At 44.3% G+C, this 13196-nt stretch overlaps 1 protein-coding gene across 2 annotated transcripts in view; it reads left to right on the top strand.

Annotated features, from left to right (window-relative positions):
- LOC127413035 (follistatin-related protein 5-like) overlaps nt 1–13196 on the top strand; it is a 251700-nt gene that overhangs the window by 222254 nt on the left and 16250 nt on the right. For both annotated transcript variants that reach the window (XM_051649838.1, XM_051649837.1), the window contains exon 13: nt 11952–12101. In XM_051649838.1, the coding sequence (XP_051505798.1) occupies nt 11952–12101 (150 nt within the window). The remainder of the gene's footprint in view (nt 1–11951; nt 12102–13196) is intronic.

Genomic DNA, 13196 nt, shown 5'->3' with positions numbered 1-13196 from the left:
TCTTGGGAAACTGAGTCTCTCCTTTGATTATAGAACAAAGGGCCATGCGGTCTCTGCTGCCATTTTGAGTGGGCCAAGGCCCTACACCTCCCCCTTTTGGTCTTATGTTTGGGGTTCCTGCCACAGTCCTTGAGAGCAACCCAAAAGTTGAACAGTTCAGTCTTTGAGGACAACCCGAATGTTGTACAGTCTCTGTGTCCTGGGTTTGCATAAGCTTAGTTCCTGGAAACATGAACAGTTCATAAAAGCTTTTGATACCTGGGCAGTCATAGTAGGTAACATCTGGGCAGATGAATTCTAACTAGGCTAGCTAACATAATTTCTATCAAAACAGCACTTCACATTGGTAAAACACATCAAACATTGCAACAACCCTTTGTTATCCCTGAGTTTTCAATGATTATGAAAAGGAAAATGGGAAAGATTGTTACAGTTAGTATAACTGTTCCTGGGCAGAGTTAGGAGCAGTTAGTGGTAGAGGGGTAGACAGGAGCTTGAAACGCTGTGGAATGAGTGTCATAGCATCCAGTCTAGTGTGTAGTGTTTGGATGTGTCTGTGCATGGCGTATGCGATAACTGTCGTGATGATCCAACCACTAAGGAGGAGCCCAAGGGCAGTCAAACTGATGGGGTGTTCTTGATAAGCTGATAATTTTCCTATACAATTGAAAAATGTAGTCGTGAGCCCAGTCGTGAGCATCAGTGTTGAAGGTTGTCGTCAATAGTTAGGTTGTGGCCTCTGAATGCGTCCATCATCTCAATTTCTGAATCGTGTCTCTCTGGACTGAGATGGTGGAGGACAATGTTGGCTATATGTACAGGGACCCCTTGTGAGACCTTCAAGAATACCGTTTGGTTTGGGATTGTTAATTTAGTGTTTGTGTCATGACGGTCGTATGACATTAGGATCTCGGTGGCAGGGGTACTGACAAGCCATTGACTACCAGCTCTTTCTACTCTAGATTCTGTCCCTTCGTCTTTAACAGACATACTAGCCTGGCATTTTTGCTCTGGGGTGTCAGCCCTCAGACCGCACAGGTGGTCGGTTATATCTCTGATAAAGGGGTTGCTGGGGCAAACCCAATGTATGTCCTTGGTGTTCGTACACATGTTCAGATTGGGAATAAGGTAGAGAGAGGGGTCATCATTGTGGTAGGCGAGCACCGGTGGTGTTTTGATATGTACATGTACATTATTCTTCCAAAAACCCAACGTTCAATATGGATTTCAGTCGGTAAATGTTCTGTTTCTCTATTATGGGTAAGTTGAGGATAAATCCTATCTCTAGGTTCTGAGGATTTACATGGATGGGGATTGCACTGCCAAGGCTATATGCCAGATGTATCTGAGAAGTTTGCACAACGGTGGTAGTGGCCAATCTAAGGATTTGTTCAACCATGTTTAGGGGAACTAGGTAGGATGGGATCTTTCGCCCACTCAGGCTGTTAACTGACGTGCTAATTTCCCTTACAAGGTCATGCATTAGATCTCTAACCATTCGCACATATGTTATGTCTGATCTCACAACTTCTGACAAGGCATCCAGAGCATGCAAAGTGTTATTTAGAATTGCAGAGTGCATGTTTACAGTGAGTATGGTACCCTGTAGGGTTTTACCCAGATCCTGTAATTGTTCTTGTTGTAACAGGAGTTTCTCTTGGATTTCTGGCATTTCCTCATTAAGTTCACCCATTTGTCTTTGGAGTGTACCGAGACTGGCAGCCGAAAGGCCGATAGAGAACAGGGAACCAATGGTCAATGCTGCTACTAGCAGACCACCGAGGAACCGCTTTGGTCATTTATTCCCACTGAGTTCTTCCTCTGTGACTAGGAATTTCTGCAGTTGTTCTAGGATGTGGTGATGTGTCTTCTGGACGGTACAGCAGATGCAGTGGGAGAGTCATTTCCCTCCCAGTCATCATTTCAAAGGGTGTGACCCCCGTGGTGCGGTGTGGAGTAGACCTGATGGCCAACAATACCAAAGGGAGTTTCACGTCCCAATCTTTGCCATTGCTGTTGACATACTTCTTGAGCATGCTGACAATGGTACGGTTGGTTCGCTCAACCTGACCTGATGGCTGGGGGTGGTATGCAATGTGGAATTTGGCTTCCACACCCAACATTTCCCACATTGTTTTCATCACAGCCGCCGTGAAATGAGTGCCTCTGTCTGAGTCGATTGAGAGAGGTAGGCCCCCAACGGCTGAACACATGGTTCATCAGCATGAGTGCTGTGGTTTCAGCCGTGTCATTGAGTGCTGGCAAACACTCCACCCATTTTGTAAAAGCACAGGTGACAGTGAGGAGGTATTTGTTGCCTCGTGCTGACTTGGGTACTGGTACAATCCAATCCATCTGCAGACTGGACCAAGGAAACGTGATTCCCTTGACCTGCAGTGGAGCTCTATTCAGTGGCCGGGAAGGACGGAACTGACAACAGATCAAACATCCCTTTACGTAGGCATTAGTGTCTTTGAGCATACAGTAAATGGCCAGTACGCAACCTGTTGGAGGGTGTAGTAGGTAGCTTTGTAGCTCCTGTGACCTCCAATGGGAGCATCGTGGGCATGTATTAGCATCACCCCCCTATGGTCGGTCGGAACGACCCAGCGGGGTGGACCTGGACCATCGGGAACATAGACCAACAGGCCTTTCTCAAGTTTCAGGTGTTGTTGTACCTGACAAAGAGCTTTTAGTTCTTTTGAGTCCTGTAAAGAGGATGGTAGGGCCCGTTGTGTCTGAGGTTCCATCAACCGCTGCCGGATTGCCTGGATCACCGGGTCCCGTTCCTGCATGCCACTCAAGTCTGTGTCACACGGTTGTTGACCCAGGTTCACAGTCTGCAAGCAGTTTTGGGGATTTTCCCGGTTCTCTCTTTGAGTTTGTGAATGACCTTTGACCTTCTTCCAATACACAGTCATCCCTCGGTCAGTCATGAGTTGGTCACAAGCCAGGAAGAGTTCAGAGTGTTTGATCTCTTTACCTCTGGCATTCTTCATGCCATTTTCTTTCCACATGGGGAAGTGTGAGACAAAACTGTGGTTAGAGTCAGAGCAGACTACCAACTGCACAATAGCCGATCTAGCGGCTTGTTGCAACACAATGAGTGCTGCGGCAATTTCCGCGTACTGGCTAGTCTTTGTACCAAGTTGGTAACTGTCTGCCACATGAACGACGTAATTGACTCAGACTATGCCAAAACTCATTGGACACATCAACGGTCAAAAAGAAACAGGCTCTTTTCACTTTCGCAAGCTCCTGATCCAGGTGGATCTTGGGCCATCGTGAAAGAGGGACCTGTTTGTTCAGTTGTCGATTGTCAATTGTCAAATGCCACTTTCCATTTGGCTTCAACACCGGCCACAATGGTGAGTTGTATGTGGAGTTACACTCCTGAATAATGCGTTTCCTCAGCAACGTGTCAAGTATCTCTTGGATTGACTCGTATGCAGCTAAAGGAATTCTGTACTGGCGTACGAATGTGGGTGGTGCATTTGGGTCAGTTGGGATACGAACTGTATAAAGTTCGGTGATTCCACAGTCGTTGGAATCCCTTGAAAAGATCTGTCGGAAGTCGTGAAACAACTTCTGCAGTTCTTGTCTTTGACCCTCTGTCATTAAGGTGTCTGCCTTAGTGAGTTGTTGTGCTATTTCATCCTCGAATCCCGGATAAGGTTCCTCTGGTGGGGAACCGGCTTCGTCACCAGATGAAATCATGTCACCCGAGTGAGCAGCGAGGGCGTACACAATCATGTCTGTTTCCGTGCCCAAGGCATTACTGCAGACTTCTTTATTGTGTAGCCCCTCATGACAAGCAACTGTGATAATTTTGTTTGGGAAGGTGAGAAGGAGGGGTTCGAGGTTCTCCCCCCTCGTCAAGGTTGGAGGCAGCTCTCCAATCACGGGCACTGTCAGCTCGAAGTCATGAAACGAGCTGTCAATCAGCAACCCTAATGGTCTATGTGCCGTCACAACAATTGGTATGTTTGTTAGGTTCTGGACAAGCAAGTAAGCTGAGCGGTTGTTGAGCTCAAGCAGAGGTGTACCACAGACGGTCAGGCTGAGTTCCCAGAAGTATGGCAAGTGTTGGAAGAATGCCTGTGTACCAGGTATCATCTGTCCCTTGAGGATCATGAGGTGGACATGGATAGCTGGGATAGTCAGGTCAAACTCACTTGCTGCCTGACACGTCTGAGGGATGTCTGATCAGACAACATGTGTTCTGGATCAACTGCTGCCAGATGGTTTTCAATGCTTGCCTGAGACCATAGGACCTGGTTGACAGTGTCCAGTAGAGCACCTAACCTAACTAGGATATCGGCCCCCACGAGGAGTGAGGGGTCAAGTTGGGGAATCACACTCATGAAGTGTGTAAACCTCTTCTTTCCAATTTGAATGGAAAGAGCACATATCCCAATAGCCTTGATGGGCCTCTGCGGTGACTCTGCAGAAAGAAGGCGTTGACTTTTGCGCACGAAAGACAGAGAGGAGCTGTTCTGACACAGCTTGTCGTACAAAGCTTGACTAACAGCAGACTTTTCAGACCAGAGTGCGACAAGCACATCAGGTACTAAGATACCGTTAGCATGCACACCTCCAGCTATGCAGGGGCTGTATAAAGCTGGGTTTGAGTTCTCTAGTAAGCAAAGGAATGATTCGTAGGTGCTCACGGGTCCGCCAAGCTGCGGTGTCGGTGGAGTCACAGATAACTCAAGAGGCTCAGAGCCAAGATGAGTCTGGATGTCTGGGTAATGACAAAGCGCTGACTCAAGAACAGTGTCACAAGTGGTCTCTCCTGATTCTTGGATATAAGTGACCCGGTCATCTGAAGCGTGACGGCTGTGGGCTAGATGGACCGGATTCGGGGTTGCGACCTGGGCCCACATGTGCCCACGAAGGCAGTCGATCAGCGGGGCCAGTCGGTCCAGCAGGTCATGGCCGATAAGAAGTTGTTCTGTGTCGAAAGCACAGATGTAAATGGGATGATTGAGGGTCGTCTTCTGGAATGTGATATCAAGCCAAGCGCATTTTGTGATGGGGGCTCTGTTTTGTGTGTAGCTGGCAAGGCTCACATCACAGGACTCTGTCTGCAGTGGTTTACCAAGAGAGAGCATTGCCCTGGCAACTTCTGCGAAAGTCTCCTCGCACATTAGGCTGATTTCAGACCCAGTGTCCAGTAATGCATGGATGTCTATACACCTTCCTACTGACACTGAGGTGTATATGCTTCTGGCATTACCCTTGTGGAAAAGGTCTCCCAAGAATTGAAAAAGCGGAGCATGGGTATTGGGCATGACTGCCACTGGGTGCGTCTGGGTCTTCCCTGTGTTCTACTCCCAGCCTACAAAGTAGACTTTGGGGGAAGAGGAGGGGAGTGCATGGGCTAGACACGCTGATGGACTGTCACCATCGGGTTTTTTGTGGCCATCGTCTGACCCTTCAATGTGCTTTGTCACATCCGCTAGGCTTTTCTGGATGAGGCTGAGCTGATGCTTCAGATCACTCTTTCCGGGAGGCTCCGAATGATTCCCTTTATTTCCATTCCACTGTCTGGGGCTTTTCACAAACCCGACATTCCTTTTCTTTGGAGAGGGATTCTGTTTTTTTATGTTTTTTCTGACCCTGGGAGGGACCCTTGTGGTCATTCCCTTGGTTTCTCCAACCCCCCTGTGGGTGGTTGTGCAAGTGTTTTGGGGCTGCCACTTCACAGCTTACTCTAGGCTGAGGTATTTCATAGCCCTCAAGCCCTAAGTCTGCCCTCTCTGAAGACTGGATGTCTAGGACTCTGACATCGTCTTCTGGTTTATCAGTCGGACGCACGACTGTTTCCCAAGTCATTTGGGCCATCTTCCTAATTCCCTGCATGGTCGGTCTACCCTGTTTACACATCAGTGTAATGTGGGTTCGCATGCAGGGGTGGAGGTTATGGAGGAAGAGAGATCTGAACCCTCGCTCTTTTTCCAGACCTGGCTCATTACTTCCTTGGAAGTATGCATTCCTTTAATGCCTATAGTACTCCCTAGGAGAATCCAACTGCTTCTGTTGGATGCAGATGGCACTGAGGGTGGCTGATGTTTCATCAGTATATGGCGAGTACTCCTCGCACAGAATCCTGCAAAGCCTCGGGTAGCTGTCACGAATGCGCAGCGGTTGAGTCTCGACGAAAGCGTGGATGCTTCTGGAAGTCATTTTCCAGATGAGTTTCAACTTCTCATGCGCCGAGGCATGAGGCAAGTCGGCAAGACAATGTTAGATTTCCCTAAGGTAATCGTTGACCTTTGAATCTCGGCTTGCTGGGTCGAAACATTCTATGTCCTTCGCAAAGGAGTCAAGCTGGTGCATGCATAGACCTGTATCTTGGTCCCGCTTGTATCCATCTGACTCATCAGAGGATGAGTACCAGTGCCTGCCCCCATTGCCATGGTGTTGGATGAGACCACTTCCTCCTTGTGGTGAGGAAGGCATCCTGCTTGAGCAGGGCCTAAAAGACACCTGAGGGGAAGATTGACGAAATGTGGCCTTGCCCCCAAAACATGGTGGACTCACGTCCCAAACAGGTATGCGCTCTAGCTCCGGGAAGTGGAGCAATGGTTTCGAAATACTACCTGAACCAGGAGTAGGGTATTTCGCCGTAGCGCCATCCTCTGAGTCCTCTGCCCCACTCTGGTCAAAGATGGGGTAGTGGAGCGCCTCTTGAGCTTTAGCCCATATGTCTCGACTCTCTTGCCGGACTCGGTCATCAGCAACCTCTCGGCTTTCTTTTTCAGCCGACTGGAGTCTTTCTACACACTCCTCCAGCATAGTATTTGTAGTCTGGAGGTCTTGATGTAAAGCGCGATTGCTTGCATCAAGCCGACTACACTGGGCTGTAAGTGTCTTTACCTCGCCCTTGAGTGTTGCTATTTGCAACTGGGCCTTGTGGTGGTAAAGCAGAAACAGCCTACCAACTACCTCCTGGATAGTGGTTACATTCCCTTGAGGATCGTGCACATTATCTACCACAACGGCCATTTCAGCATCACACTGAGATGGTGTGTAGCTGTTAAGCTCCTCCCTTTCTTCTCTAGAGACAAGGAGGAGGTCAGCAACCCAGTTGGACAGTGAGGTTTCCTCACCTGACCTGGGAGCTTCAGCTCCGGACGCTGATGGGGACTGGCTACTCATACCTCCCTGGTTTGACAGGTGAGAGGGTGATGTCCAGTGGACCCCTATAAGAACTCTTTACAAGTTCACAATTCTGAAAACTTTTTTTGAGTTTTGAGGGTGGCGACTTACGACACCTGTTGCTCTGTGGAAAACACTGACGCACCAGTCATTATCCTGAGAAAAGAATGTACAGGGGGAACCACTTACCTGTCACTCACGAGCAACTGCTTTGTATTATTAACTGTTCCTTGAGCTGCTAATTTAGGTGTTAATAATCACAGTATGACTATCAGCACATCAGACTACTTTGTTAGTATCTAGCAACTGAATCTCTCAAACACAAACAGAAGGAGTAATGAATTAGTACCAAACTAGCAACCACTAACACAACACTTGCAATGATTCACAACCACAACCGGCCTTGTGTCTTAGCAGTTTGAACTTCCTGGAGAAAAAGGAAGCCAAGAGGGGAAACCTTTGGCTACTCTAAAATATTTAGGAGTTATTTGCAAGAATATTGGAGGAAGCCAACAATTATTACGTCCTCACACGGGGCACCAATTATTATGTACTGTATATCAGTTTCTGTGAGGATATGTGCATTCCTACTAGGACTTATTTAAAGTTCAACAACGACAAACCATGGTTTACAGCAGAGCTCAGGCAGCTTCGTCAGGCCAAAGAGGATGCTTACAGTGGTGGGGATAAAGTCTTGTACAATCAGGCCAGGAACACACTAAACAAGGAAATCAGAGTGGCTAAAAGAAGATACTCTGAGAAGCTGAAAAACAAGTTTTCAGCTAACGACCCTGCATCAGTGTGGAGTGGCATGAAACAACTCACAAATTACAGGACTCCTAACCCCAACCCTATGGTGGACTAACAACTGGCTGACGACCTGAATGTGTTCTACTGCAGATTTGAAAGGCCCAATCTCACACCCCACACCCAATCTGACCTTCACTTCACACAAACACCAACATCTCCTGCAACCCCCCTCCTCCCCCCTCCTGCTACTCAACCTGCACTTAAGATCTGTGAAGATGATGTGAGCCGCGTCTTTCAGAAACAAAAGACGAGGAAAGCTTCAGGCCCAGATGGTGTCTTACCAGCGTGTGATCATTCAGATCTTGTGCTAACCATCTGGACCCCATCTTCACACAGATCTTCAGTAGATCACTGGAGCAGTGTGAAGTCCCATGCTGCTTTAAATACTTAATCATTATTCCTGTCCCAAAGAAACCAAAAATCACAGGACTTAATGACTACAGACCTGTCACCCTCACGTCTGTGGTCATGAAATCATTTGAGAGACTGGTGTTGGCCCACCTGAAGAACATCACTGGACCCTTTCTAGATCCCCTTCAATTTGCTTATCGAGCAAACAGGTCTGTGGATGATGCAGTCAACATGGGTTTGCATCATATCCTGAAACATCTGGACAGACCAGGGACATATGCAAGGATCCTTTTTGTGGACTTCAGTTCAGCTTTCAACACTATCATTCCAGCTATACTCCAGAATAAATTACACCAACTCTCTGTTCCCATGTCTATCTGTCAGTGGATTACCAGCTTTCTGACGGACAGGCAGGAGCTTGTGAGACAGGGGAAACTCACTTCCAGCACCTGTACAATCAGCACTGGTACCCCTCAGGGATGTGTGCTCTTCCCACTACTCTTCTCCCTCTACACCAATGACTGCATCGCCAAGGACCCCTCTGTCAAGCTCCTGAAGTTTGCAGATGACACCACTGTCATCGGCCTCATCCAAGATGATGATGAGTCTGCATACAGAAGGGAGGTTGAACAGCTGGCTGTCTGGTGCAGTCAAAACAATCTTGAGCTGAACACGCTCAAAACGGTGGAGATGATTGTGGACTCCCAACACCCCAACACTGACCCTCACCATTCTAAAAAGCACTGTGGCAGCAGTGGAGTCATTCAGGTTCCTGGGCACTACCATCTCACAGGACCTAAAGTGGGAGACACACATTGACTCCATTGTGAAAAAGGCCCAGCAGAGGTTCCTTCACCAGCTGAGGAAGTTCAACAGTGCCTCTGATGCAGTTCTACTCAGCGGTCATTGAGTCTGTCCTCTGCACTTCAATAACTGCCTGGTTTGGTTCAGCTACGAAATCAGACATCAGAAGACTACAAAGGACAATTTAGACTGCTGAGAGGATTATTGGTTGCCCCCTGCCTCCCCTTCAAGAACTATACACTTCCAGAGTGAGGAAAAAGGCTGGAAAAATCACTCTGGACCCCACTCACCCTGCCCACAACTGTTGCCTTCTGGTTGATGCTTCAGAGCTCTGAGCACCAGAACTGTCAGGCACAGGAACAGTTTTTTCCCTCAGGCTAGCCATCTCATGAACAGTTAAATTGCCCCATTGAGCAATAACTATGTGCAATACACAGTTTAGTCTTTTTTCATATTTATCCAACACATCCAATCTCTTCTGCCATTTCATTCCTCTGGGAAAAAACAAACAAACAAACAAACAAAACAAAAGAAACAAAAAATATAATTTTAGCAGTGCACTTAGTCCTGCGTCCCACATGTCATAAGCAGTATTTAAGCAATTACCCTGCACCCTCACAGGGGTACTGGAAACTATCGCAGCTACTTCGGGCTGATTAGTGCAGGGAATCATCCTTAACATGTGGATTAAACTGCCTAGTGTATAAATCCATGTAAATATCCACGTTAAGTGTAAATGTCTTTTGCTCTGCCGATCACATGATTGACAACTGGAACACAAACAGACAGCATTTCTGTGAGTGCACAGTGAGGTGCACATGAGAGATGTGTGGGTGCGAGGCATGCGCATGAGAGATGTGATCGTATGGCGAAGAGAGTGTTCTGCGACCAGGATTGGTGCCCTATGCAGGCTGTGTACTCTGCGTTTAGGCAGCGGTGGTACTGCTTTACAGAATTAATTATCTAAATTATTTCGACACTGAAAAATGTATCTACACTGAACTAAGAATCCAAGCAGGACTTTAAAAGTTATGAAATAGCAAAAGTAGGCATTAATAAAGCATTATATACCATATAATGTACCTATGGGACATTGTTCATGTTTTTCACTGTAATAATTAATAGAAAGGTTTCCAAACCTCTCTTCTTATTGACAAATTCATCCAGATCTGACAAGTGCCCTTAAAGTGATAGCTCTGCCATAATTTTATATTCTGTCACCATTTCCCCACCCTTATGTTGCTCCAAACCCTAGTGACCTTCTGTATTCTGTGGAACCCAAAAGATGTTAGACAGAATGTTAGGGACTGACAGTCTCAGTCACCATTCACTTTCAAAATATGGAGAAAAAAAAAACATTCACTCAAAGTAAATGGTGACCAAGGCTAACATTCTGCCTAAAATCTCCTTACTGTGTTACATGGAAGAAAGAAAGTCATACGGGTTTTGAACAACATGATGGTGAATGATGACAGAATTTACATTATTATTAATAATAATAATAACAATTTTAATAATAATAATAATTCTGTAAAACATGTTAAATGTGTATTATGTAATGGAATATAGGGGAGTTAATGTCCATTATGTCATTTGTGAAAATAACGAGTTTTTTAATTGGATACTTTCTTACTCTTACTCAAGTAATTATTTACATTAGTACTTTAACTTTTACTTGAGTACTGTTTTTGGCTATTCTACCCACCTCAGCTCTCAATGAAAATGAAAAACTTCTAGTGCTGTCAGTCGACTAAATTTTTTTATCACAATGAATCGCATAATTTTTCGTAGTTAACTGCGATTAATCGCAGATTTTGAAAGTGCTAAAATTTTACTCTATATATACCTCTTTTCCTGTCAAAATGCACTTATTTCCTTCTTAGGAAAGAAAACAAAACAATATGTAACAATAACGTTTTATTAACATTTTCCAAACAAAGCCTTCCACAGTATAAAGATAGAAATGCACAAAATATTCAAACCAATTCAAGTAACATTAAATGTTTCACTAAGTCTAAGTGGGAGGTTGACTAATTGAATGAACTATTCCCCCCATAGGTTGCATATACATTGCAATGCAACCCTCATCCTCCACAATATTAATCAGCCAGCAGACTATGGCTATCCACTTTGCTACAGCAATCGTGCAGCTGCATTCATGATTCGCATTAGGGTGTCAACACAAGTGCCAAGCGCCGCTTTGAACTCCATATGAAAAGCAATTGCAAACAACATCTCGTTCGGCATTTTCGTGAGTTCGTTGATGTGTTTCTGTGGTAATTAAATAGTGCATTACAGAGGCTGCAAAGTACTTGATTTCTATACAACAAATAATGTTAAGAGGTCCTTCCCCCATAATTTTATCACTGACACAACTGTTGTGTGTGTTTGTGGTGTTTGCGTCAGTGTAATGACTCTGGGCGGACACATTACAAAGGTTCCGCCCTTCCAACAAGTATTTATGCTGGTTTATGCTTTATTAACGGTAAATGTGTTAATTGTGATTAAGAAAAATTAACATGTTTAACTTTTTTAATTAATCATATGTGTTAATGCATTAACTTTGCTTTAATAACTTTTGATCACTTTGCCACTACTTTGGCCTTTAAGTGTGCACAAAAGAGCTTTCTGAAGCTCAAATCATATATCAACTGTCAATGGTTTTTAACAAGTACTGTATACTATAAAGGTGTTTTAGTTAGTTACTCTTAACTTTTCAGATACTGTCTGTGAAGTGTAATTATCCACAATGATTCTATGTGTGATCAATTTTGATGGCCCTGTCTTTTTTTTATTTTTTTTTTTAATTATTATTCCTGAAGGAGGAGGTCTGTCCACAAGTTGAGGGGGAGAAAGATCAGAAATGTTTGTGGACATCAGCAGTCAACGTGAAGGACAAGTTCATTTACGCCACTCAACCTTTGCTGAACAGGTTGCTCATTGTAGACATCCAGTCCCAGAAGGCTGTGCAGGTAAGCCAGTAAATCAATAACTTTAACTATTACTCTTGTAAACATACCACAGACACCTTCTAAAATCTGAATAATTATGCTGAGGTGGAGCATGGTTTACAGATACAAAAAAATGTAATGTATTATGGCTACTGCATAATTCATAATCTCCAAATCACTTTTGGTGCCAAGCATATTTTTAATTATGATTCTAGTTACATATTTTCACGTCCGCTCATTCCTCATCTTAATTTTTAGTAAGCAAAGTCTAAATTACTTTTTTTAACCATGGGCATTCTATAATCCCTACTAAGACCAGCTTCAGAAAACATCTCTTGATCAAAGTAAAATAAGTTTAGATGTTGTTAGAGAAGTTATTTTTAGTAGTTGGTATGCTAGAATATACAGTTGTACATTGAAGAGCTGCTAAAGACATCATAATAAGATGTATTAGAATATGATGGTCTTTAAGATCTTCATGTTGTATGTGCAAAATATGGCCATTACATTTATAATCTCACTACATATATTTCACAGTAAATTAATAAATTATTATTCATTACAGGGATTACTGATTAAATAATTATCCCTACTGCTTTGGGTACAGTCTTAATTGTTGAAAGGTATAGTGGAGTCCATTAGTATAAGAACACTAATAAAAATGCATCGGTTTTGCATTGTTCTGTACAAGTTCTATTGTCAGCATAACAATTTGAGTAAAAGGTTGAATATATATATAAAAATCTGAATTCAATATTCAACCTTTTAGTCAGTTTTCTTTTTTTAAAACTTTCTGTTTATAGTTAGGATTAAATAGGAAAAAAATAAAAAATCCAGATTTTCAATGTGGTCTCACACTTTTGTATCCCACTGTATATACTTTCTACGACACCCTGTCTTTTTTAAATTTGGATTGCTTGGCCTTTGGTTGTGGCACATCTTTGTGTCTTAAGTAGACATGGGTTTGATATGCCAGACTTAAAAGTGGTTTTCTATCAGAGTGAATGCTTAGATGAGTGCCAGCATTATTTTATAATGTCTCAGGATGTGTTGGCATGGGTCACACACATTATTTGTTCAACTGGGGGTTCAGTTTCACCCCCCTAGACAAGCAAG

The sequence above is a fragment of the Myxocyprinus asiaticus genome, chromosome 22, assembly GCF_019703515.2.
Source record: "Myxocyprinus asiaticus isolate MX2 ecotype Aquarium Trade chromosome 22, UBuf_Myxa_2, whole genome shotgun sequence".
NCBI classification, from domain to species: Eukaryota; Metazoa; Chordata; class Actinopteri; order Cypriniformes; family Catostomidae; genus Myxocyprinus; species Myxocyprinus asiaticus.
This window is presented reverse-complemented; position numbering and strand designations above follow the sequence as displayed.